Source organism: Lynx rufus, unplaced genomic scaffold, assembly GCF_022079265.1.
Source record: "Lynx rufus isolate CCGP_SWC_20201006 ecotype Redwood Valley unplaced genomic scaffold, mLynRuf1.p SCAF_10, whole genome shotgun sequence".
Classification (NCBI taxonomy): domain Eukaryota; kingdom Metazoa; phylum Chordata; class Mammalia; order Carnivora; family Felidae; genus Lynx; species Lynx rufus.
This window is the reverse complement of record NW_025814824.1, coordinates 56,236,518-56,263,483: the sequence shown is the minus strand read 5'-3', so window position 1 is coordinate 56,263,483 and position 26,966 is coordinate 56,236,518. Positions and strand designations below refer to the sequence as shown.

The 26,966-nt window shown below is 47.9% G+C and overlaps 2 protein-coding genes across 3 annotated transcripts; one reads left to right on the top strand and one right to left on the bottom strand.

Annotated features, from left to right (window-relative positions):
- Nucleotides 1-790: 790 nt before the first annotated feature.
- On the top strand, nucleotides 791-7,378 carry MYORG (myogenesis regulating glycosidase (putative)). 2 transcript variants are annotated; one of them, XM_047065625.1, is made up of 2 exons: nucleotides 791-1,085; nucleotides 4,342-7,378. In XM_047065625.1, exon 2 carries the CDS (start codon nucleotides 4,415-4,417, stop codon nucleotides 6,557-6,559), a length of 2,145 nt encoding a protein of 714 aa, XP_046921581.1. In that variant the 5' UTR covers nucleotides 791-1,085; nucleotides 4,342-4,414; the 3' UTR covers nucleotides 6,560-7,378. The 2 variants fall into 2 exon arrangements, with proteins under 2 accessions (XP_046921581.1, XP_046921587.1); XM_047065631.1 differs by lacking the exon at nucleotides 791-1,085 and adding an exon at nucleotides 1,121-4,040.
- Nucleotides 7,379-14,409: 7,031 nt separating this feature from the next.
- Nucleotides 14,410-26,892, bottom strand: NUDT2 (nudix hydrolase 2). The gene is made up of 3 exons (XM_047098552.1): nucleotides 26,809-26,892; nucleotides 17,136-17,276; nucleotides 14,410-14,996 (listed from the first exon to the last, which is right to left on the bottom strand). The coding sequence occupies exons 2-3, from the start codon at nucleotides 17,260-17,262 to the stop codon at nucleotides 14,680-14,682; spliced, it is 444 nt and encodes a 147-aa protein (XP_046954508.1). The 5' UTR covers nucleotides 17,263-17,276; nucleotides 26,809-26,892; the 3' UTR covers nucleotides 14,410-14,679.
- Nucleotides 26,893-26,966: the final 74 nt, after the last annotated feature.

The following is a 26,966-nucleotide window of genomic DNA, read 5'->3' as shown; positions in this document are numbered from 1 at the left end:
CCTTACTGCCCTGCCTTACCCAAGTCCAAAGGTCCAAAACATAACATTAGAGGGTTTCATGACTAAGAAATTTCAAACTACAAAGCAAAGCCCTGTTTCTCTGTCCCTCTAGAAGTAAGGGGTGGGGTGTTCTGGAATCTCTGGGATCTTTAGCATTTTTGCACCCAACTCCTCCTCGGAGCAGGGGTGTGGCGGGTCACGTCCATCACCTCACAGCACGGTCATTTCTAACGGCTGCCACCACGGGTTGTCGGAGGGCGGGAGAGGGCAGAGGGGGAATTGCAAAATCCAGATGTCCCCAACCTCAGACATTACTGGTCCGGTGGGAACCAACAACTTGGGCCTCCCGGCTGGTGGAACCAACCTCCTCCCGTTGGGTCCTTAATAGGATCCTTCCTGCACCGAGCCTCTGAGATCCTCCCGGAACTCCGCTACCCTTTTTCTATATGAATTGTTTCCATATGGGAAATTTTTTCCACATGGAGAGCTAGTGAGAGCGTTATACCGAGATGGCCTCCACCTGCCCAAATCTGGAGGGGAAAGAATCCCAAGAGCCAACCCTGCCCCTTTACCCTGTGGCTCGTTTCTCCTCATACACATCCCAAATTTAGCCTAGAAGTGCAAGAATCCCAAGTCTACAACTGCTCCTTCCTTCCTCCAGAACTACATTTCCCAGAAGGCCTAGGGCAGAGCCCCGCCTGAATGCGGTAAGCAACTGCCCGGCGGGGGCGGGCCTGAAGGCAGGGGGCGGAGCCGGGAGACCTCCGGCTGGTGGCCCTCCAGAGTTGCCCGGAGGTGGGCACGAAACAGTAGAAGAAAGGTGGGGGCTAAGGGGTGGGGCCTTATGTCCGCGTGACAATGTGGGCAGAGGGATCGAGCACCAGGGGCGGGGCTGGACTCCGAAGCCCGAAATGAAACGGAACGACCGGGGCGTGGCCGAGCAGGAAGAGGGCGGGTCCCGAGGAGGGCCTCAGCTGTTTCCCAGCTTGGCAGAGCCCCACGCTGTGCCGTGGCAGCGCAACTCCGGCTAGCGTGGAGGGAATCTTCGGGAGCCTCCCTTCACCCCCACTTCTGGGGTCACTGCCGTGAGTGAGCCCAGCGGTGGGACTTTGTGGGGGGGTGTTGAGGAAGCACACTTCCTGAACTTTAGCTCCTACTAATGAGTAGGGGGTGCGAGTCTGGACACTTGGGCCCCTTCTCAAGCCGCGGTTCCCAGCGGGAGGCTGGCCCCTAGACCTCATTCTGTCCCTTCGGGCACTGTAGCTGTAGCGCTGGGGTGGGGTTGGAGTATTCCAAGCTGTAGGCGCAGTCACTCGATCCCTTCGGATCCTGTCATTGAGGAGGGCAAGGAGATGGGCGGGATCGAGTTGCCTTTGACATTCCTCCCCCCAACCCCCCCCCATGGAATTATGTTGGGCAAACGACTCAACTTGGCATGCCCTCCTTTCTTTGGGGCCAGGCCGGGCCCTCCCCCTCAGATCCGGCCAAGGGCCGGCGGCCAAGACTGAGGTTGAGCGTCAAGTGGGGAAAGGCTTGGCTAGGTCAGACCCCACCTGCTGGCATTAGCCTGTGGTTGGCCAGATGGCGGAGGCGGCAGATTACAGGGGTCTCTAACGCTGTTAACACAGGAACCATAGTTCCTCCTCCACAGCCCCGATACCAGATGCCATTAAAATTGCCCCTTTCCTACCCCCAAGTAGCCTTCCTGGAGCAAGTAGCAGCATCAGTCCTTGAGAAGATAGGCTTCACTATGCACAAACTCACCTGAGTGGGTGGGAGCCTGTCCCACCCTCTGGCCCACAAAGCTCCTTTCCTCTGCTGCATTCAGACAGCCAGTCGGACCATTATCTCCCATCTCTTGAAAATTATGCTGTGGAGGGTTAAGCTGGGATTTTGTATTAGGCAACCTTGCTACCTGGTGACTTCAAACAAGTTCTTTCTTCTGTTTGGGCAAGTTTCTTCATCTGTAGAATAGGCACTATAGCTATGCTTCTTGTTCAGTATTATTGTTAGAGTTGGATGCTGTGGTGGCATTTGGGAGACCATTACAGGGCCTGCATGGAGTGGGTGCCTAGGCCTGTGGGTTCCTGTTCTTCACACACACACACACACACACACACACACACACACACACACACACAACCTTGGAATCCTAGAACATTAAGATTCTCAGAACCTGTTGGAAAGGGCTTTTGAGGTCATCTTGGTGGCCTTTCTATGCCTCCAAGTGTAATGAGATAGGCTGATTTAATATGAAAGTTTTGAGGATGCCCTCACCCTGTTCTCTGTCCTCTTCAGATATGGACCCTTTCCCCTTATTCCCTCAGTGCCCAGAAGGGGGCCTTGATTGTCCTGAATGAATGAATGAATATAAATGTACAGCAGGTACTTCTTTGGGTTTTGCTTAGCTTGAGGGCATCAGTTAAAGGCTACTGTGTTCATTCTCCAGGAGGGCTTTTCTAACCTGTTCCTACAGGAAGGGAAGTCCATATTAGTGTTGGGAAGTTTTGAAAGCTAAGTTGTGTGGGATGAGAGAAAGAGAGTAAGAGGCTGTTCCAGACCAGCTGGAACTGACCAGCTTAGGGAGTTGGGGGGAGGGAGCACAGAGAATGAGGTCCTGAGACAACACCTCACTGGAGGGGAGGGGAGATTGTAGGAAGCTGTATATTGACATCTGGGATCAAATTCTGGTCTGTACCTGTCATTCTTGACAGTTTCTTCATGGGAGAGGTGGGGGAGTTGAGGACCCTGAGCAGTTCTGGCATCTCCTTGGAAATAGCTGAGGACTTTGAGACAGACACTGGCATCTGGGAGGAGACTAATTACTATTTGCCAGTCTCCCTCTCTACTTCCTCCCAGCTGGAACAGGTGGGCAGCCGGCTGGCACTGTGTATGTCTGTGTATGCACCTAGCTGGTGCTATTTCTTTGTTGAACTCTGCCCTGAGGGCTGAGATAGGAAGGGTCAGTGGCCTTGAGTAGCAGATTGGGACACACACCTCCCCCCAAGTCTATGGGTTTTGTTTGTTTGGTTGGTTTTTGGTGTTGTTTTTTTTTTGTTTTTTTTTTTTTTGTTTTTTGTTTTGCGGTCATATCTGTGTGTTTAGCATACACTGTATGAGAGTGTATGTAGTGCAGTAGGGGGTGTCTGATAGGTAAAGGAGAGACATTGGCCCAGTGTGGCTAGGCAAAACTTCCTAGGGCATATGGCTGAAGGATTTAGATTAGGAGAGGAATGAGTTTGGTGGTCACAGGATAGGCCTACCTGGAAATGGAATCAGAAAGCAGATGAGACCATGACATGCCTTAACTCTTGATTGCAAAGTTTACACTTCTGAATTTAATCCTGGGGGTCATGAGCAGCTCTCTAAACTAGGAGGAGATATAGTCTCATAAGTGCTTTAAGAAGATCACCATGGTTGCTGTAAGCAGAAGGCACTGGGGGAAAAAGAAGTTGGAAGCAGGGAGGTCTAGGGGGAAAGTATTGCAATGATACAGGGGAGAAATGACAGTGCCCAAACTAGGGCAGGGGCAGCAGGAGAGTCAGTGAGTGGTAGAGACACATCCAGGAGTTAGCTGGCCAACAGATGTGTTGCCAGGAGGAGAGAGCAGGAAGGTTGGCAGAGAAATGGACTTGGTGATCAATTACTGAGAACAGGGTGGAATTTGAGAGAGCAAAGAAAGGGTGGTCTGAGAAGTCACCATGGCCCCCAGGCAAGACTCTTTACCCCAGCCCTAATGTCCAGACTCAACCCTGCCTCTCTCCAAAGCAGGCCCAAGACCGAGGCTGGCTTTGGGTATCTTCTCTAATCTCTAGATTTAATCTGACTTTTGACTCAAGATTAAATTCCATGCCTGAGATGTTCCCCCTTCTCTCCTCTCCCCCTCTGGGGACAGGAAAGCCAGCCTACTGCCCAGTTAAAGGTCTGAAGGAGCTGGTTGGATTATCTTCCCTCTCCCACCATGGTGCTCTCCAGATCCCTCCTCTTCTCTTCAGCCTGAACTGCATCCATGTGTGATCCAGGGAGGCCTGACTAATTCTGTGAGTCTAGACAGCTCCCTGACCCTGCCTGGGTTTGTTCTTCCACCACGGAAATGGGGATGTATGCCATCTGCCCCTTCCCATTCAGAGTCCTGACTAGTTTTGTCAAAAACTGGGCTCATGAGAAAGAGTGGGTAAGATACAGACAGATGGTTCTGTTAAGGGTCAAGCCTTTAGTCCCAGACCTTACATCCCAGTAATACAACCTCTCCAAAGTATACACCTCTTCTTTCTTGCTGCAGCAAAGGGAGATACTATGGAATGAGAAAGCTCAGTTCTACTTCTCTCTTTCCCCTTCCAGAATCAGGCAGGCCAGGTTCAGATGCACTTTGTTGGGTGGTCCTACTGCCCACTCCTTCCATAACTGGGGGCTGATGCCCCAGAACCCTCAGGAGAAGAGCCAAGCCTATCCCCGCCGCCGCCCTGGGAGCCACACAGACCATAAGAGTCCCAAGGCCACCGCAGGCGCAGCTATGTACACCTTCTTGCCTGATAACTTCTCGCCTGCCAAGCCCAAGCCGTCCAAAGAGCTGAAACCACTTCTAGGCTCCGCGGTGCTGGGGCTGCTGCTGGTGTTGGCGGCAGTGGTGGCCTGGTGCTACTACAGTGCCTCTTTACGCAAAGCAGAACGCCTGCGTGCAGAGCTGCTGGACCTCAATCGAGGCGGCTTCTCCATCCGCAACCAGAAGGGTGAGCAAGTCTTCCGACTGGCCTTCCGCTCAGGCATGCTGGACCTTGACTCCTGCAGCCGCGACGGTGCCCTGCTCGGCTGTTCTCGCACAGCAGATGGGCGCCCGCTGCACTTCTTTATCCAGACTGTAAGGCCCAAGGACACGGTCATGTGCTACCGTGTGCGCTGGGAGGAGGCAGCTCCAGGGCGCGCGGTGGAACACGCCATGTTCCTGGGCGATGCAGCGGCACACTGGTACGGCGGTGCTGAGATGAGGACCCAGCACTGGCCTATCCGCCTGGATGGCCAGCAGGAGCCACAGCCCTTCGTCACCAGTGATGTCTACTCCTCTGACGCCGCATTCGGAGGCATCCTCGAACGTTACTGGCTGTCATCGCGTGCGGCTGCCATCAAGGTCAACGACTCAGTGCCCTTCCACCTGGGCTGGAACGGCACCGAACGCTCGCTGCGGCTGCAGGCCCGCTACCATGACACGCCCTACAAGCCACCTGCTGGCCGCTCCGCAGCACCAGAGCTCAGCTACCGTGTGTGTGTCGGCTCTGACGTTACTTCAATCCACAAATACATGGTTCGACGCTATTTCAACAAACCGTCAAGGGTGCCAGCACCCGAGGCCTTCAGGGACCCCATCTGGTCCACGTGGGTGCTGTATGGGCGTGCCGTGAACCAGGACAAAGTGCAACGTTTCGCCCAGCAGATCCGCCAGCACCGATTCAACAGCAGCCACCTGGAAATAGATGACATGTACACACCTGCCTATGGAGACTTCGACTTCGACGAGGCCAAGTTCCCCAATGCCACTGACATGTTTCGCCGTCTACGCGATGCCGGCTTTCGCGTCACGCTCTGGGTTCACCCGTTTGTGAACTACAACTCATCGTGCTTTGGTGAGGGTGTAGAACGCGAGCTGTTCGTACGCGAACCCACTGGCCGGCTGCCCGCGCTTGTGCGCTGGTGGAATGGCATCGGCGCAGTGCTGGACTTCACACGCCCAGAGGCTCGTGACTGGTTCCAGGGACACCTGCGGCGGCTGCGCTCCCGCTATGCTGTGGCTTCCTTCAAGTTTGATGCAGGAGAGGTTAGCTATTTGCCACGGGACTTTAGCACTTACAGGCCGCTGTCCGACCCCAGCATATGGAGCCGACGCTACACTGAAATGGCACTGCCCTTCTTCTCTCTGGCAGAGGTTCGCGTGGGCTACCAGTCACAGAACATCTCGTGCTTCTTCCGTCTAGTGGACCGCGACTCGGTGTGGGGCTATGATCTGGGGCTGCGCTCGCTCATCCCCGCGGTGCTCACCGTCAGCATGCTGGGCTACCCATTCATCCTGCCCGATATGGTGGGTGGAAATGCAGTGTCTGAGCGCACAGTGGGTGGTAGCGAAGTGCCAGAGCGTGAGCTATATGTTCGCTGGCTGGAGGTGGCCGCCTTCATGCCCGCTATGCAGTTCTCAGTCCCACCTTGGCAATATGACGCCGAAGTGGTGGCTATCGCGCACAAGTTTGCAGCGCTTAGGGCCTCACTCGTAGCGCCGCTATTGCTTGAGCTGGCTGGTGAGGTCACCGACACAGGCGACCCCATCGTGCGCCCCCTCTGGTGGATTGCGCCAGGCGATGAGACAGCACACCGCATCGACTCGCAGTTCCTTATCGGAGACACGCTGCTGGTGGCTCCAGTACTGGAGCCAGGCAAGCAGGAGCGAGACGTCTACCTGCCTGCAGGCAAGTGGCGCAGCTATAAGGGCGAGCTTTTTGACAAAACCCCCGTGCTGCTTACTGATTACCCCGTGGACCTGGATGAGGTTGCCTACTTCATCTGGGCATCCTGACCCAACCCAGGACCCAGGAATCCCACAGCCCTAACCTCTGTCTTCATGCAGGCGTTTAACCCTCCATCACAACCACACCGTGCATCCCCAGGAAGGTCCCACCTCTGCAGTTCCCACTAAGTGGGTGCTGACATAAATGTGCTCTAGCCAGCTCCTGCAGGGCCAGGTGAGGGGGCGCTGAAGCAACTTCCCATTTCAACGCACAATCCTAAAGACACTCTTTCCCTCCATGCTCACTGCAGTCTGCAGAAACCTCTTTCTGAGGTGGGAGCGAGAGAACTCTGAGGTAAAATGCCAGCTATCTTCCTATTACACATGATTGTGTTTTAAAAGCACAGAGAGAAACCTTACTGTCCGTCCTGGCCTGAATGGCCATCTTTGTCCTTCTGAGGTTGGGACTTGATCCTTTTAATGTCCCCAAATAGCTCCCTGCCACACTTAGAAAGGCACATTCTTGGTGTTGGAAGCCAGGCCCCGAGTTCCCAGCACTCGCCTGAAGTGTGTTGATCTGGTCCTACCCCAGCTAAGGAGATGGGATGGAGGTGTCTGGCCAACAGACAAGGAGGATGGAGGTCCCATCCCAGAGGATAGAAGGACTGGGCACAGCACTGAGCCATCATTGTTGTCCCTCATTTTGTGAAGAGACTCCTAATGCTGCACTTACCCATCTATGTAAACACATGGGCTCAGCCCTGGACCAGGGCCATGGCCTAATGGGCAAGGACTTGCAAGGCCATGCAGGCCCAACTTGGTGCCTTAATTCAAGAACCTGTGTGTGTGTGTGTGTGTGTGTGAGAGAGAGAGAGAGAGAGAGAGAGAGAGGCACCATGTGTTCCTGGATCTATGGAATGAACACAATACTTCTGAAGCTGGATGAGCCTGGAAGGAGGGGACAGGAAGAAAATTTGAGGTTTTGATTGTTGATCTGGCCCTCTTCTGGTTGATGTCTCTGGGACTATAGCAGGAAATAAATAGCGCTTTCAAGATTTCTCAGCTGCCTCACTCCCTGCATACATGGCAGGGGTGTGGCGTAAAAGGGAGCGAGCAGTGTTCTTTTTCTGATGGTAGTGTGCTTTGGCACGTGAACTACATTTGCACATCGACACCTGTAAATACACATACAGGGTAACGTGTTTCGTTTCAGCCGTTTTCCCTTTCTAAGAAGAGCAACCTCAGCCAGAGTAAATCTCCCTGACTTTGCAGCTGAGTCTGAAGAAGTGGCTTACCAGAGCGGGGAGGTAGGAAACAGGGCAGGGCTCAGCTTCCCTCTACCCCTAAAGAATGCATCCTTTTGTCCACTCCTCTACCCCCTCTATTTCCCCAGTGTGAAGAATGCCTAATGAAAGTTTGGGGGCACTCACAGATGTCTATCTTGAGTGCTGATTTTACCACTTGTCTACAAGCTGTGTGATTTTAAGCAAGCTGCTTACACTTATTGAACCTCAGTTTCCTCATATGTAAAATGGTGATGATAATGCCTACCTCCCAGGATATTGTGGGAATTATAAGTACAGATGTATGTAAAGTGCCTGGCACAAGTAGGTGCTCAATAAAAGGTAGCTATTATACTATTTCTTGGTTTTTGTTGTTGTGGGGTTTTACTGCATAAAAACAAGGATTTTTCTAGGCCCCAGCTCCCAACCCAACTGGCTTCCTCTGGGCCTGCCTGTTTCCCAAACATTTGCACATAGCACCCAGTTGAGCTCTGAGTTTGTGACCCAAAGGGCACTGTGGTCCAGAGAAACGCAAGAGGAGAGATATCTGAAAGTGGGATGTCAGGAGCCAGGATTCCTGTGTCCCCAGGAGATGGGAAGTATATGAATGAACTTCCTTCTCCTTTTTGTCAAGAGCATCCATCCATCATTATTCAGTGATGAACCTCCTGGGGCCCCAGCAACCATCTATAGGTTGTGGAGTGACTGTAGAAGCAGAACACCCAGGCTGGGTCCTGGAAGTTTCCCTAAGTGGCTGGAGAGCATGACTCACACTTGAATGGCCCTCCAACTTTCTTTGCAATCTGAAGCCAGTTTAACTAACCTCTTAAGCCATGGTTTCTTCATCTTTTGAATGGAATTTCTAGGATTCATTGAGATGTACCTATAAAGCACTTATGCAAAAATTGGTAAAGAGTAAGTGCTCAATAAATGGTAACTCCTATCAACTCTTCTTTTAAACAAGGGACACTAAACAAGAAACAAACAAAAAAGCCTGCCTAGAACCTATGCTGTCCATGTGGTAGCTACTACCCACATGTGCCTTCTTAAATTTAATTTTAAAATCAACTAAAATGAAATAAAATTAAAAATACAGTTCTTCAGGCACACTAGCCACATTTCAAGTGTTCAAAAGCCATGTGTGACTAGTGAGTGGCTAACATATTGGACAGGACATATGATAGTTGCAGAAAGTTCTAGTGGACAGCCCAAGATGAAGCAGTGTGTGCTGTCTGAGATGGCATGGGGAAGGATAAAACAATCTGTAAGGCCTAAGTAATCTGGCATGGGGGAGGAGGCATACACCCTTCAGAAGGGCGGTAAGGGTGGGCAGCAGGGTCTTAGTGTCTTACAGCCTAGATGGGGGAGGGGGCAAACCGTACTCACTGAGCATTCACTGTGTGCTGGGACAAGGCCAAAGGGAAGAGTACCCTTTTCTGGCCAATTCCAGCACACTGGCCCTTGGCTTGTGATCTGGTTTCTGGCCAGGCTTTTGCCATTTTCATTAATCACAAAAGCACAGATGAACAAACTGAAGCACTGAGAGAGGAGGGTATTGGCAGAAGATTAGTAACCAAGACTAGACTGGAATGTGGTGTTCTGCACCCAAATGCCTAGAATCTCCTACCCACCTTTCATCAGCATGGTCTAGCACTGGCCTGTATACTACCAAGGATGGGGAACCAGCCAAAATGTATATTTCTGAAGCTGCCACCCACTGTTTCTGGGTCAAGTGTTTTCCCTTCCCCACTGATACCAAAACAGAGAGATTCAAGAAGGGGGTGGAAGACCAGAATTGCAGGAGCCATGAGAAAGAGCTAGATCTTGGGAGATAGGGGAAGGTGAGGGAACTGAGTTGGAAGCTACCTCTACCCTTCTTTTGGCCCCTTCCAGCCTTGTCCTGCACCCCATCCCTCCCCATCCTCTTGTGCATTCCCAATTTATGTTTCTCTGCATATCTGGTGGGGGTGGCTGTCCTTACTCCATAGAACTTCCGGCAGCCTTGTATGACCAGAATTCCTAATTGGCCTCCCTATACCCCTGAGCTGGCTGGTGGGGGCTAATATTCAGGAATGGGGAACTCCTCCAGAGGTAATGGATGGGGACAGAGTGGCCACTGTAGGAGATCTGGGACTGGGGCCTAATGCCCCCATTCTGTAACCCCATACACCCTGAGAGTCTGTCTTAGTCTCCTTTCTAATACCATATGAATCAGCTGAACCCTAGTCAAGCCCAAGATGTGAGCTGAGGGTCTTTGCCCTTGTTCCCCAAGATTTGGGTAAGGTGCATCTCACTCTGGCTGGCTCCAGAGCAAGTCTTCTGCTGGTTCCCCTCACCAAGTTTCTGATCGCTTCTCCCCTCCTCAAGCCCAAGGCCAGTGCTCCATCCCTTGGCCACTAGCCCACAACAGATCATATTAATTTTAGCCTGGACCACTGCAGTGACCTCCTTTTTTCACTCTTGGACCCTTCAATCTAATCCACATAGCACCTAAGGAAATCTTTTTGAAATTCAATCAAATCACTGAGGAAAATATCCAAGCTCTGATGTTCAAGGCCTCTACTTTCTGAATACTTCGCACATCTCTGTTTCTATTTTATTCACACACACATACTTATGAATATATTTTGAAAAGCATTTGAAGAAATATTACCTTCTGTTCTGGGAACAGCTGCACAGCCCATCCCTGAGAGGGGAGGCCTGCCTCCACCCAGCCTTGAAGAAAACCACAGAGGCAACTGGGTAATTTCCTTTCCTGCTATTGTCCGACTCAGCGGGACTTCTGCTGACACCCTCCCCTCTCTGGCACACACCCCTGTTCGCAAGGAACAACCTGGTTTTTATCTTAAGGTTAGCCATTTACTTCATGCCCATGGATTTTTCCAGCAGTTTGAAGGGAGGGGAGAATCTTTTTTTTTTTTTTCAATGCACTTTACCATTTTGATGGAATATAGGGGGAAACGGAGGCTGACCTCTTTTTTTATATTGAGATATAATTGACAAAACATCATATTTTTCAGGTATTAGTTTCAGGTATACAATGTAATGATTGGATATTTGTATATATTGCAAAATGATCACTGTTGTAAGTCCAGTTAACATCTGTCACCATACAGATATGGTGTATCGATACACCATATATACTATCAAATATTTTTCTTGCAGTGAGAACATTCGAGATCTCCTCTCTTTGCTACTTTCTTTTTTAAATTTTTTATTAAAAAATTTTTTTAATGTTTTTATTTATTTTTGAGGCAGAGAGAGACAGAGCATGAGCAGGGGAGGGGCAGAGAGAAAGAGACACAGACTCTGAAGCAGGCTCCAGGCTCTGAGCTGTCAGCACAGAGCCTGACGTGGGGCTCAAACTCATGGACTGTGAGATCATGACCTGAGCTGAAGTCAGACGCTTAACTGACTGAGCCACCCAGGTGCCCCACCTTGCTACTTTCAAATATGCAATACAGTTTTGTTAATAGCCACCATGCTGTATATTACATCCCCATGACTTAATAATTTTGTAACTGGAGATTTGTGCCTTTTGACTCCTCCACCCATTAGGGAAGGGGAGAATTCATGACCTTAAGTTGCAAACCCTGAGCTTGGCTGGGCTTGGGGTTGGATGAGGAATGGGAAAAGACAGAAGAGGAGGTCCTGTCCCTAGGAGTCCCCAGTCTAAAGAATAGGGAGAAATTGTGCCTCTGTACTCTGTATCCTTGTGTTTTTCCCTCCCTCCCTATCACCCTTTTCCCTCCTCAGGCTGTCAGTTGAGATATTCCTATTACACAGTCCTGAGCAGGAGGTGGATTGGGAGAGGAAGGGAAGGGAAAGGAGTAGCATTCCAGAAAGGCACAGAGCAGGTCTCACAGGGCATCTATAGCACAGCCTCAAGGGGGCAGCAGCAGGGCTGGCACAGCCTTCCTCTAGAAAAAAAGGGATAGGTTGGGCCCCAGTCTGAGCCAATGGAGATGTAATCCTCTGTTCCCCAAACGTGGGGGTCCCACCTGAGGTCTCATACATATCAGCGCAAGTATTTCAATTGAAATTCTACTATCAAATAACTACCATTATAGCTTCATTCCTTTAGGTCTTCAATTCAGCAAAGAAGTGCCTACTGTGGGGGTGTAAGGTATTACGCTTGGAAGTCAAGAGGGCATTTTCGTTTTCCAGAGCACACCCCAGAAGGTAAGTCTGTTAAGTGCTTCTCCACCCTGGGTGGTAGAGGTGGTACTGCGGAAAACAGGTGGCGTTCCAAGAGGAGCCTCTTCAGGTAGAGGTGGGAACAGGATAGTATTTATAGGATGGGTGATTATTAGGGAATGCTTCCAGGAGGACATGCTCTGGAGCATGGAGGGCCTCAGATCGAAGGGGATATTGTGGTCTCAGTCCCACATCTCTGAACAAGCTGACCAGAAGCAGAGTGGGGATGATGACAAAGCCTGCTCACCCATGTCCTAGTCTCAGTCCAACTCTCCCCCCACCTCATCCATCTCCTATAACATGCCACGGTCCCACCCTGCTACCAATTCTTCCTGCAGAGAGTAGGTGAAGATAATTTATGGGGGTTCTGTCGCCAAAGTACCTGTGTTTTGGAGGCACCTGGGTGGCTCAGTCAATGAAGCATCCGACTTCAACGCAGGTCATGATCTTGTGGTACATGAGTTTGAGCCCTGAGTCAGGCTCTCTGCTGTCAGTGCAGAGTCTGCTTCTGATCTTCTGTCCCACTAGCTCTCTGCCCCTCCCCTGCTCATGCTCGCTCTCTCGCTCTCTCTCAAAAATAATATATATAAACATTTAAAAAAGTATCTGTGGTTTTTTAAGGTTTATTTATTTTTTTTAAAAAATTTTTTTTCAACGTTTTTTATTTATTTTTGGGACAGAGAGAGACAGAGCATGAACGGGGAGGGGCAGAGAGAGAGGGAGACACAGAATCGGAAACAGGCTCCAGGCTCTGAGCCATCAGCCCAGAGCCCAACACGGGGCTCGAACTCATGGACCGCGAGATCGTGACCTGGCTGAAGTCGGACGCTTAACCGACTGCGCCACCCAGGCGCCCCTAAGGTTTATTTATTTTGATGTCAGCACAGAGCCTGACGCAGAGCTCAAACTCATGAACCATAAGAGCATGACCTGAGTCGAAGTTGAATGCTTAACTGACTGAGCCACCCAGGTGTCCCCAAAGTGTCTGTGTTTTAATGGAAAACTCTGTAAGTCCCAGAGGAATGACCTCAAAGCCATATGAGATATTCTAAAGTAGAGTCTTCCCTCGGGCACTTCATCCTCAACACACCCCACATACAGGCAACTGCCAGGGCCATCTACCTTCTTAAGCCTCAATTTCCCCAGCTGTAAAAATGAGCAGCAAAATTAGGTCATTTTACAGTCCCTTCTAACTCTGACATATAAGATTTTAGCATCTTGAGCTTCGACAGCCTCCCATGCTGAGAGCACAGGGCTGGCCAGCTCTTGTTAGGAGGCAGCTAGTCTGTGGTTTGGCACCACTGCCCAGCCGGCATTTATTAAATCAGTGGGATGTGGTCCCTTCTGGCCTGGAAAGAGAACATTAAGCTCCAAAAACTTCCTGCAGCAGGCCTCCTTCAGAGAGTACTGCTCAGAGGGGTGAAGAACAAAACCATTCAGATCCTTGGCAGTGCTCCAAGATCCTGTTCACTAGTATTTTTGCCCTGTCTACATGGAAAGCCAGTGACTAAAAACATCTGGAAGCCTGTTAAAGACTTGGGTGACTTCTTTCTCCTTTCAGGGGTGGCTGTTCTTGACCTTGGTAATCCAAGTTGACCTTTGCCAATGCCCCTTTGCATCCAATCTTCTGCACTTCATTGGGCAACAACCCTTTAATAAAATCCACATGAATTCATCTGCTAACAGCTCCTGGAAGGGGTGTAGGATCTAACACCTGTCCTGCATTCCTTGAGCCCTAGTAGCTAGGGAGAACAGGGCTGAGACCCAACTCTTGTACCTCTGGGTCTTACAGTTGAATTGGAGAGAAAGGGAGCATGTAGGAAGAGAGAAACATAAATGATGAGAGCTTGCTAAAGGTGGAGAAGGCAGCTGCAGGCAAGGAGTGCACAGGTGTAGTGATGGGGCTGCTGGGTAGCATAGCAGAGTCCCCCCGGCCTGAGCCTGCCTCTTGCCAGTGACTTCAGTCGTGCTGACAAGGCCCATGCTGACTCTGGGAGGCAGGACTGGGCTGAGAGGTTGGGGTCCACGTGCCACTGAACTGGTGGGCCAGTGTGGTCTGTCCCTCATCTCCCTCTTGTGACCTGGAATATGTCACAAATTCCTTGGGTCTCTAGATGCTTAGGAAGCATCTACTGAGCACCTACAACATATGTACCTGGTGCCAGGGAGAGGGTACATTTAGTGAGTAGAACAAACCCAATTCCTGTGCTCTGGTCCAACTCGCTTGTATTTCCTGTCCAACTACAGGTCACAAAGTCTCAGGAACGCTGGTCGGGTGGAGTTCCAGAGGCAGGAGAGTCACCCTGACTCCTCCCTTAGCTTCTCTGGGGTATGAGTGCATGGACACAGGATTCTCTCTGGCTAAGGTCAGAGCTCCATTTCACTTTAGCTTTCTCCCCACCAGGGCAAGAGTCCAAGAAATAAAGACAACAGGTTAGATGGGCAGATAAGCTCCCTGAAGTTTATTTGTAAATTACAAGGATGTACTTATTACACCTAGACTTTTTAACTCCTCGTTTGCCTTCCTTTCCACCCAGCTGAGATTTTTGTTTGCGTTCCTCTGAGAGTCCTCAGCTGATTTTACTAACCCATCTGCTCTTTGCTATGATGAGCCAAAGACCAACACAATCCTTTCCCGGGGTTGACAATGGTTCATCTTGAAAGGCCCTCAGGGATCCTACAGAGGTAAGTGACTGTGCTCTGGTCAGCTCATGAGGCTGTGGAGCAGAGAAACTGGTGTCCTTCTTGGAGCGCTGCCTTCATCTCTTTGAACTGAGCCAACTGGCAGGCCTCATCCAGCCCCAGCCAGCGGTAGGCTTGGTGCTCGTGGGAGAGGCGGATCTCCACATTGCAGTCCTTTACCTCCGCCAGCCAGTAGATGACTGTTTTAGGCTTCTCTCTGGCCACATAATTGAGCTCCCTCCTGAACCCCTCAATGATGGTCAGCTGGTCTGCTTCTATGCCTGCTTCCTCCTGAGTCTCCCGCAAGGCTGCTTCTAAGTCATTTTCTCCTGATTCCACATGGCCTGGTTAGGAAAAAAGAGGAAGAAATAATCTTCAACAAAGGTGGAATTTTCAGGTCAGATGATTTAAACATAGGGGGTCTTCGGTGACTTTTTAAATTTAAAAAAAAATTTTTTTAATGTTTATTTATTTTTGAGACAGAGCATGAACAGGGGAGGGGCAGAGAGAGAGGGAGACACAGAATCTGAAACAGGCTCCAGGCTCTGAACTGTCAGCACAGAGCCCGACGTGGGGCTCAAACCCACAAACTGTGAGATCATGACCCGAGCCAAAGTCGGATGCTTAACCGACTGAGCCACCCAGGTGTCCCTTCGGTGACTTTTTTAGATGTTGCTAGGCTAAAGGGGGTCTACAGATTGGCAACATCCTAACATGCCTAGGAATAGGGTACAGAACAGGTAGTGTCTGGGCAATTCCTCCTCCCCACCGTATCTTCTCTGCAGAGAGTTAAGACCATGGGTTTAACAAGTCTGATCTAGAAGACTGCTCTTCAGTGGTGAGAGAGATGGCCTTCCTCAGACCTCTGCTTTCTTATTCTTTGGAGCTCTCCTCATCTCAAGTTCTCAGGGAGACTTTTCCCTTGGAGACCTTAAATTGATTTTCCGAAGGAAGGGCAGTCTCTTCTTGGCAGGTGAGAGCTGGCTGAAGAGGGAGCACTTTGCCTACAATCCACAGTGAGGACTCAACACTGTCTTAGTTGGTCCCTGAAGTCCCAGGGCCAACAGGCTCCAAACCCTGCACTGCAGCACTGGCAGCTGTTTCCAAGTAGCTATCAAGGCTTTTCCAAATTGTTTTCATCTTTCTGAGCAAGGCCAGATTCCAGTTTCATAGGGAAAGTCCTGATGGGAACTTAGACTAAGGACAAGCTGAGAGCCAGTTCTAAGAAAATTTGCTGGCAAGACTCAAACCCAACCAGACAGCTGCCAAGAAACTGCTGTAGGAGAGCCTGAAGCTCTGCAGACTGGGAGCAGCCCTCAGTTTTGCCTCTAGGCCCTCCTTGCAAATTCTCAGCTTGCCCAGAGGGGCCAGGAAGGACAGGGAGGGGTCTGGCAGCCTCTGTCAACACATGGTTCCAGCAAGTTGCTGGGGGCCTCCTGGTTCAGGAGCTCATGGGGAACAGGAATTGTTAGCTGTTCCCTTCTTGGTTCAGAGACAAGGTGACCTCCTAGCCCTCCTCCTTCCCAGGGGCTCTCCCAGCAGTGCCCTGAGTCAGCCGTTGCTGCACAGCTCCCACAGAAAGCAACCAGGAGTCGGGGCTTAAAAAACCAATCTAGCTCATGGCTTCTGGGAATCTTCTCTCTATAGCACTTTATGTAGCTATGTGCACAAAGCCAGGTAGGTACTGCATTGGGGGAGGAAGGTGAGAGGGATGTTGGTGGTAAGAGGTGACCCTGATTCCCACCTGCCCTCAGAAGTGTGGGGAGTCTCTGAACACGCCCTTCCCAGTAGTGTCTGTGCTGCATTCTACCCATGAGTGTTAACAGGGTGACTTCTTCAGGCCCAGGTGGGACAAAATTTGGAGAGTTCCTTTGAAATCTTTCAGTGAGAGGTACTATGCAGTATGACATTGGTGATCAGGAGACAAGTGTGAAGATTTCTATTCATAGAGTTTGTGACACTTTTGTCCCTCTCTTTCACCTTATTTCTCCTTAGTGAAATGCAAAAGTGCAAAGTTTATTTCCTGTTCCCATTTCCTTATTTTCCTCCAACCTGGATCCTTGTTCACCCCTCCCCCTGGCACTCCCCTTTAAAGTTCCTGCTCCCTTCTATCTGGAGGCTGTTCACTCTGGGCTCCTGACCTGTAACCCAGTAATGATTTGATCCCAAGGCCCCCAATTCCCAGCCCAGTGCCTTTTCTCCTACCCAGGCATTCACCACAGAGACTGACACTCCAGTGAATGTGAGTCACACACAGAAAACCGGTGCTGCTTCTGCCCTGGGATTCAATCACAAAGTTCTATTTCCAGCTCTGCTCTGGCCTGGCATGGAGACCATGTATGTAGAAAGGATCAAGGGCTCCTGCCCCCACCTCCCCTCCTGCTGCACAGTCACTGAAATATAAGCTTTGTGGAGGGCCTGGCAGGGTGGCTTTCTGAGCAACACTCAGCATTTTCCCGAGAGCCAGCCCCTCTGCCTTGCACCTTTGGGAGGAGTCCAGTGATGAATGCCATCTGATGCCTGCAGCAGTAGAAACTCAATCGCAGGGTTGTCCACCTTGGGAATGAGGCGTCTTCGGAAAATGATCAAGCCACACGCTCTGAGGGCCATGGTCTATCTGAGGACTTAAGGAAGAAGATGTGAGACCCTGGGAAGTTACACAAAACAGGAAGATCTACCCTGGGGGCAGCACTCTGGTGCTGGGGAATAGCACAGACCAGCTAACAGTGACCTCATCAGCTACAGAAAAAGGCAGCATACCGAAGACAAGATGGGAGAAACCAGGAATCAGAGGCTGATTTGTGTGTGATGGTAGGACCCTGGCCCCTACCCTGTCAGGGAAGCTCTATCCCAACTCCTCCAGGACTCCCTGTTAAGACACAGGGGCTGGGGCTGGTGTGTGTGCATTAAGAGACTGGAGGTCCTCAGAAGCAAACCCACTGAAACTGGAGAGATGCTGTGAATGGAAGAGATGAGGAACATTCTCATCAAACCCATGGTCCCATTTCCTTTCGGCCTCCAGCCTGAGTCTGTGGGGCAGAAACCCCAGCAATGTAGTTTCAGATGGCTTGAGGAGTCATTCAGGGAAGGTAGCTTGGGGTACTAAAAAGCTTTTTGTTATTGATATTTTTAGTCTTTTATCCAGGTTTTAGAATGTTACACGTTCATGTGGTTCATAATTCTAAGTACAAAAAGGCACACACAGTAGAAAATCTCTTTCCTACCCCATCAAAAGCAAGCTAGTATAATGGTCAAGAGTGTGAATCTGCAGTGTGAGTTCAAGTTTGACTTTACTACTTATTCACTGTGTGATTAGCTCCTAAGTCTCATTTTCCTCAGCTCTATCTAAGACAGGATAGTAACAGTTCTACCTCAGGGGCACCTGGGTGGCTCAGTCAGTTAAGCAGCAGACTTTGGCTCAGGTCATGACCTCATGGTTTGTAGGTTCGAGCCCTGGGTTGGGCTCTATGCTGAAAGCTCAGAACCTGGAGCCTGCTTCAGATTCTGTGTGTGTGTCTCTCTCTCTCTGCCCCTCCCCCATTCATGTTCTGTCTTTCAAAACTGAATAAACGTTAAAAAAAAATTTAATAACAGTTCTACCTCAAGGGGTTGCTGTGAGGGTTGCTGTGACTTAACTTTTGCAAAGTGCTTTAGAACAGTGCCAGGCATGTAATAAGCATTCAAAAGATTTCAATATGCATAGGAAAATGTTTGGAAGGATACACATCATTAATAGTATTTCCTGGAGGATGAGATTATGGGGAGACTTTAATTTTCCAGTCCCTATATTTCTGTATTGTTTGGAAGTTTACAGAAAATATTTATTAATTTTATAACCAGCAATTCTGTGAAGACTACAATTTTTTAGCCTTTTCCATTTTAGTTACTTTTCTTTCCATTTCAGAAAAGAATGTCAACAACAAGAACAACAACAACAAAAGAGAGGAAGGGAGAAGAATAGAAATATCTGCAGAAGTGAAAAAACAACTCATCTGAAGGGGGACAGGTTATCAAGGTAACAAAATATATGGAAGATCACTTATGTAAGGCCTTTCTAAAGAAAATTTGTCATTTGTTCAGTCAACAATATTGAGTAGCTACCATGTACTAAGTACATGCTAGGGCTTTGCTCTCATGCAGTTTATATTCTAGTGGGAGAGACAGATTTTAATCAAATAATTAAGCAAACTAAAAAATAATTGCCAATAAGGTATGTGCTACAAGGGAAAAATGTGTAATGGGTAACCTGACTTTGTCTGAGGGATCAAGGAAGGCTTCCTTGGAAGAAGGGATGTTTGAGTAGAGAAGTAAGGACGAGTGAAAGGTAAGTTGGCAATGGGAATGAAGAGAAGAAGTGTGTTCCAGGAGAAGTGGACAGCATGAATAAAGGTCCTGAGGTGGGATGGCAGAACGAAAAGAAAATCAGATATCTTAAATGCAGCAAAGGCCTGGGAGAGTGACCCAGGCAGGAAAAGACCCAAGTCAGCAGGGCCTCATCTGCAAGATTCCAGAGCCAAAGAAGGAGCTGGTATGTTGGACAGCAGAGCTGATGCAGAGAGCTGGAGCAGGAGGTGATGGCCTCCTCAGCCCCCTTGCTGGTACTCAATCAAGATAAGCCTGCATCTGTCAAAGGCACACAAATCAGACCCAAACTGAAACTCTTTCCAGGATAGTTCTCAGAACTGTCAACACATGGCTTACCAAAAAACCAAATCCACCCAACACTGTGATCTTTTCCAAATATTTCTAAACCTATAATGAATTTTTAAGAATTGGAAATAATTCAAGTGGGTTTTTTTAAGACTTAAAAAAATTTTTTTTAATGTTTGTTTATTTTTGAGAGAGAAAGCATAAGTGGGCGAGGGGCAGACACACACACACACACACACACACACACAGCATCCAAAGCAGGCTCCAGGCTATCAGCACAGAGCCTGACGTGGGGCTTGAACTCACAAGCCATGAGATCATGACCTGAGCTGAAGTTGGAGCTTAACCAACTGAGCCACCCAGGCACCCCTTAAGACTTTATTTTTAAGTAATTTCTATACCCATTGTGGGGCTTGAACTTACAATCCCGAGATCGAGAGTTGCATGCTCTATTGATTGAGCCAGCTAAGTGCCCCTCAAATGGGGTTTCTGAAATGGTCTGTGCTCTCATATACTGTTGGTAGGAGAGAAAATTAGCATGTCCCCTTAGGAGGGCAATTTGGTAATAATTATCAAAGCATAAAATGCACATTCCCTTACAGCTAGCAATTCCATTCTAGGCACTCTGACATACACAAATACATGTTTAAGATATACACATAAGGATGTTCATCACAACCTTGTTTGCAATATCAAAAAGGAAAAAAAGGCAGAAACAAATATCCATCAATATGGGAAGGTTAAATAAAGTATAGTATATCTGTACAATGGAATATTATGGAGCCTTTTTAAAAAACGAGGTAGAGCCAAATGTGCTGCTTTTAAGAGGATTTTCAGACAGGGACGCATGGGTGGCTCAGTTGGTTAAGCCTCCGACTCTTGATTTCGGCTCAGGTCATGATCTCATGGTTCCTGGGTTCGAGCCCTGCATTGGGCTCTGTACTCATATTGTGGAGCCTGCTTGGGATTCTCCTCTCTCTCTGCCCCTTCCCAACTCTCATCCTCATGAGCTCGCTCACTCTCTCTCTCAAAATAAACTAAAAAAAAAAAAAAATATTTTCGGACATATTAAGTGAAAAATGTATGATTCAGAATAGACTGTATAATGCTATCCCGTTTGAGTTTTAAAATTTACATGTAAACTGGTAGCAGGCTTTTTAAAACATTATGTTCTATTTCCCTGCTCTCCCTATTTATGCCAAAAACCTTCCCCATTTTGGAAACCAGAAAGAAGCACCCTGTTGCCACCGTACTGGTGAACAGAGGTTTCAAATTAGTGGTTCCAGGCTTAGGCAGAAACAGGTACCAGATACCATGCCCTCCTATAAAGATGCTTATAAAGTAGTAGCAAGTTACTGGTGAAGGGCACCTTGCTCCTGTCTTGGGTTGAGTCCCATGGAATGAATGTTGGACCCCTAGATAAGCTTAGGGATCCAAGACTAGAGGGCAGTGCCCTGCCTTGGACAGAAGCCCCAGAGCATTGCTCTACATCACTGCCATCACCAATACATCATGGGGAAAACAACACTGCCTGTATGGGGGGGGGGGCAAGACAGACAGGCCTGGTGTGGCCATGTGGAGACACTGGAAAGAGGGGGGCAGGCCAATATTTTCCCATGGGGAAGTGGCTTAGGGTAGTGACAAGGGCACACCTTAGAAAAATGTATCTTAGTGGACACCAATGTGTAAGGGTAACCACATCTAAGAACCAGACCAACCAGTGGTTCATCTTAATGGGACCAGAAGAGCTAGGATCAGATGTTCACTTTCTACCTATCCTATTGACCTGTGGAGAGGACAGTTGTTCTAGAAAGGCAAAGCTCCTATTTACCTTTTCAATTGCTTGGCTTGAGCCAGCTGTTCTCTAGAATTTCTCTCTCCTTCCCCATACATGCTTCCTACTCATGCTTTCAGAAGCAGCTCAGTGTCACTTCTTCTGTGAAGCCTTCTGGCTTCTAATCATTCCATCTTCTGGGCTTTTAACATGGTTTGAATAAACTTCTGTAGCGTTTGATCAGAGAAACAGAACACTATGAGGAAATTAAGGATTTAGTGTAGGGATTACATCTTGTGCAGTTATGGAAGTTGATGGAGAAATCCAAGCAACTCTGTCACCTCTGCATCTGGTGTTGTGCCTGAAGTCTCTATATGTAAGCAAGGCCAGCAGTTGGGAAGGAGAGCTGGATGTGAAGTGGAGGAGAGCAAGGAAAACTGGAACTTATGAAAACAAACCAGATCCTATGAAGACAAGTAGAACTCTTGAGGACAAATGAAATCTGTGACTTTTTTCACCATTTCCAAGCTCATGAACTTATAGGAGGAGCTGGAGCCCTTTGTCATAGAGCTGAATGGACATCTGGCCGAGCACTCGGAGTAACTGAAGGAGGACATTCAGCAGGAGTTGGGGAGCTGCCGGCCTGAGTGCTATATCCTGCACCAACAAGGTGAACCAGCAGATCAGTGTCAAAAGGTAAGTACTGCCACATGCTTGGTATCCTGCTCTGTCCTTCACAGTGTACTGTTGCTACTTCACTTAAGCTTTCCAAATCTCGCACAAAATTTTCTTGAGGTTGACCCTAACTTGGAACCATGTAGGAAGGGAATCCTGGGAAACACAGTTCCAGTTTAGCTAAGTGGACACAGAACAAAGCCACCACAAGCACAATACCTAGTCTGGTAAATCTCAGTCTGTACCTTTGGCAGGGAAGAGCCGGACTATGCACTCTGTTTCCTTGGGACCCAGCACAGCAGCTTTCAACAGATGTTCATTGACTCAACAGAACACTCTCCCCACATCCCACTCAAACAAATGCTCAGGGTATGTTCTGGGATTTTGGGAAACAGCCCAGTGTTTTCCTGAAGAGTGTAATTTACATAAAAATCAATGGAGCCATTGTTGTACATTTTCTGTTTTTCTGGAGACCATGAAGGGAAACTGTTCTGGGGTTTGAAAGTTGTCAGCTTATAGAGAAAGATACACACACACACACACACACACACACACACACACACACACACCAGACTCCAAGTAGATTCAAACCTCAGGGGGTTAAAGAACACAGCATCCAATATGCAAATGTGCTTGCAGCCAGGATTGCAGAGATGAGAACTCCAAGCTGACAGCAGGCAATTCACACTTCAGAAAAGTGGCAAAGTGCCTTAGGTGGTTAAAAAAAACCTGAATAAAAAAATCCTCAATGTCATCAGAAGGTTCCAGAAGCTAAGGAAAAGTGTTCTTGCCTTTCTCTCTATATACATTTCCCTTACAGCTCAGGAGGTTCAGAACCTAGGTGCCAAAAAATAATTCACAGATAAATGGCTGTACTGATGTATTGTGTTCCAATGTTTTCATCAAATTAATCAGAGTGCTATTGCAAGCATAGCTCAACCCCAAACGCCCTCACAAATATACCTTTAGATACAGAAAGAGCTCCCCAAATCCTCAACTTGTTCCTTATAATCTTAAATCCCTTTAACAGAAATTGTTTCATGCCACCATGTTATCAATTAAGCATCTGCACTGTGCAAATTATCATGCCACCATGTTATCAATTAAGCATAGCTATACTGTGCAAAGTTCTTTACGTATATCTTTTCTAATGCTTAAGACAAATATTCATGATAAGCACGACTGTCTCCAGTTTTGAATGAGGAAACTAAGACTCAAAAAGGTGAAAATGCTTGCCCAAAGGCATAGCCCAAAGGCAAGATTTGAATCCAAGTAAGTCTAACTCCAAAGTATATCTCCCTCCTTATACAGCTCTGCTTACCATGAAAGGTGAGGGCTTAGGGCACAAATGGCCTGGAGAGAGGACATGCAAATAATTTATAAAATTACTCCCAGTTCCAAAATGCCCAGTTTTTGATCTATATTCATATGGGGAATTTTTTTTTAATTTTTTAATGCTTAGGGAGACACAGAATTTGAAGCAACTCCAGGCTCTGAGCTGTCAGCACAGAGCCCAATGCAGGGCTCGAACCGACGAACTGTGAGATCATGACCTGAGCTGAAGTGATGCTTAACCGACTGAGCCACACAGGCACCCCATACATTTTAAAGGTGCCCAGCTGGAATCCTTTCCATAGAATAGGTTTTAGTTGGGGGGCAGGGAGTAGAGATGAAGATCTTGGTGCCCAAGGATGACCTGGAGAGGTAAAGTGTAGCCTTAGGCCCCTACTTTGCCTTTCTATGAGTCCTCTGCTTTTTCTCTGGGAAGTAAGGACCTAAAACCACATGTTCAAAATACCCTTGAAGGGGTTGGGAATACCCTTAATGCTAGCCTTGAACAAGCACAAAAACACCTAACTTAGGCAGGGTGCTGGTATCCAGGAAAGTTGCCCGGGCCACTCCGCTGTGAGGAGGAAGGCCAGTTCTGCCTGCTTACAAGCAACTCTGACTGCTCGGCTTTTCCTCTCTTCCCATATCATAATGGTCTTTTCTGATTCTTCAACTCCCCTCCTCCCTTTCAAAGGATGGAATAGACATGAGATGCCCATCAGTGAATAAAGCTCTCTCTTTCTTGTGACTGTAACAAGCAAGCAAGCAAGCAAGAAGCTCCCAACTACTGTGAATAAATTGAGACAAAGAAAATGTTCCCTTAATTGCACCTTTCCCTGGGCATCTGCCACTCTCTTTTCTCACAGAGACCAAGCTGCTGAGTCATCTTGCTATCTTTGCTATTTGGCTGAGGGCGAAAACAGGAGATTTCACCTGTAAAGGCATGAATATTGGCATCCAGGATGGGGCCAAAGTCAGACAAGGTTGGAACAAAAATCATTCCTAGTAAAGAGGATCTGTTAAGTGGCCTATTAGTGCCATCTGCTGTACAATTCTAGAAAGCAAACATGGAGAATTCTAATATTAGCGCCTGAAGGGATTTACTTACTCATCTAACATCTGTTGAGTATGTCCCACTTGACAAGCAGTATGACAGAATTGAAGAGTGGATATAGAGCTGAATATTATAAAGCCCCAGCTTTCTAAGGGTTCACAGCCTCGTGAAATCGGAAGGTAGACAAGTTGCCAGTGTGTTTTGTGCATCATTGGGGTATGTGTAAAATGGAAAGGAAGCAAAGAAGAGGGAGTGGTTATCTTTAGGTCAGAGAGGCACCCCATAAGGATTCTGAAGGATGGCTAGGAATTCACCAGGCAGAATAAAGGTGGAGGCAAGGGGCATTCCAGGCAGAGAGGAGCGTGGGCAAAGACCCTCAAGCACAAAATGGCATTCCATTGATAAACAGCTTAGTTTATATTCTGTAGGCAATGAGAAGCCTTTGACTGATTTTAGGCAGGGTTGGTGATATGGTCAGATTGACATTTTACAAAGACATTCTGGCAGCAAGGAAGGTAGAGAATGAATTAGGATTGAAGGCAGGGAGATCAACGAGTTACAAGCTTGTCACCAATAGGCCAGGTGACAAATGATAGAGTTAAATTAAGGCAGAGACCCTGAAAAAGGAGAGGAAGGGATGAATTTGAGAAATATCTCGAAAAAAAAAAAACCAACAGTATTTGATGTTTCATTGTTCAAGGGAGAGAGGAGGAAAAGAGAGATTGTTTGGTTTGGGTGACAGTGGAATAGGGAGTAGAATGTAAAATAATGATTTGCTTGGGACAAGATGAATTTGAAGTGCTATAGACTACCCACAAGGTAAATGAACAGATGGAATTGTGTTCAGTGATCTGATCACCTCATCCCACCTCTTCATCGCCCAAGGTGAAAATTTCTTATTGGAAAAAAATTTTGCTTCCACTATAGGTACCTCTGCAGGCCACCTCCTCCACTTGGGTAAGTCTGCCTGTGCATCTGATATTCAAAGCATTTTATCCTCTTTCAGTCAGAAACAACATGGAAAAGCATGGCTGGCTTTGCAGTGAGAAAGACCTAACTCCCTAATTCAACAGTTGTACTACTTTAAGCAAAATACTTCCTTAAGCCTCACTTTCCTCATCTGTAAAATGAGGGTAACCTCTATTTTACATGGTTGTAGTAGGGTTAAAAATAATATATACATAAGATCAGACATATCAGAAGTACTGAATATATAGGAGTCATTTTTATCCCTGTTGTCATAAAAGGTCACCAGAAAGCTTCTGTATTATGATCTAATAGCATGCTCTTAGCTTCTATTGATAGCTGAATCAAGAAATGGCTTTTCATATTTCCAGCAAAACTGCTGGTGACCACGCTGTTCACTACACCATATATATTCCTTATGTATAAAGTACCACAAGATAAATTCCTTTCAACATAGGAACTGGGAAGAAATTCACTCTTTTGAAAAATGGTTTCCTTTTTTGTGTTATTTCTCTGACAAGTTTTGAACTAAATTGGGTGCTCGCAGTAAGTCTACTGGCCTTGTTGGCTAGTATATTTATTTGTTTCTATTATGAAGGTAAGAGGTACCATTTTGGGGGGGGTAGTTACTGCTTGTCAGGCATCGTGCCAAGTGCTTTACTTTCATCAATTCACTTAATTTCACAACAACCCTCTGAGCCTTTACCGTGATTTTTCAAGAGGAAAAAAAAGGAAAGATATGTCTGGGTAGACTCAAAGGCAGGTCTGCCTGACTCCCAACAACCTTGCTCTTAACCTTGACTCTGTATTACAGTTTTACATTTGGCTATATGATTGCAGTCAGTTTAGTAAAACCTTAGTTTGCAAGCATAATTCGTTCTGGAAACATGCCTATACTCCACAGCACTTGTATATCAAAGCAAATTTCAAGAACCATTGGCTCAGTTGTGATCATGTGACATTTGGCGTCAGGTACTACTTACATCACAAGACACTGTCCATTTACCAAGTTAAAATTTATTAGAAACGTTTGCTTCTCTTACAGAACACTCCCAATCCAAGGTTTTCTTGTGTGTATGTGCATACATATATGTATATGTGTGTGTGTGTGTATATATATATATATTTTAAGACATATAATAACAAATAACAAATACATAGGGCCCAAATCAGACCACAACAAAGAACAAGGAAGTTATGTTTTAGGTGGTGGGACTCTCCTGCGATTTTCTTTCTTTACTTCTGCTATAATTGCCACGATATTATTCATTCAATAGATGAAACATATTAGAAAATATAAAATCTCTTCTGGAAAGCAGGCAGGGTTTAAAGGGCAACAACAAAGTGAAACTGAGGCCGAGGGAGGGGAAGGTATGGCGTTCTTGCCGTAGGGCCCTACATGTGAACTCTGGGATTCCGATGCCCCACCCCATCGTCACCTGCGTGCGGGCCAGCAAGGCTCAGAGCCATTGAACCCTCCCCTCTTCCTGAGCACAGAGGAAAACTGAGGTGCTGCGAGCGGCGGAGGGGGTGGGGTTGGTTGGGGGGAGGTCTGCCCTGCCCACGCCTCACTGCCAGCCTGGGGGAGAGCGCGTCCACCTTTGACGGTGCACCGACGGGAAGCTATTCAGCGGCAGATTCTCATCGGTCAAACCTCAGTACCTTAGCACAGAATTCAACACAGAGGCCGTTCCTTAAGACTACTCACCCAAGGCCGAGGGAGGCAGGAGGCGGGCCTTGAACGGAAAGGGGGAGTACGCCGACCAATCCGGAGGGTTCGGTTGCGCTTAGAGCGACCAACAGTATAGGGAGAAGTCTCCTCCACCCGCCTCAAAAATGCCTTTCACTTAGAACATCGCGAGATCT

Excerpts from the sequence above, each read along its gene's own strand:
- MYORG (XM_047065625.1), top strand. The coding sequence starts at position 4,415 with ATGCCCCAGAACCCTCAGGAGAAGAGCCAAGCCTATCCCCGCCGCCGC.
- NUDT2 (XM_047098552.1), bottom strand. The coding sequence starts at position 17,262 with ATGGCCCTCAGAGCGTGTGGCTTGATCATTTTCCGAAGACGCCTCATT. Across the intron at positions 14,997-17,135 it reads TCACTGGACTCCTCCCAAAG|GCCATGTGGAATCAGGAGAA; the intron begins GTGCAAGGCAGA and ends TTTCCTAACCAG.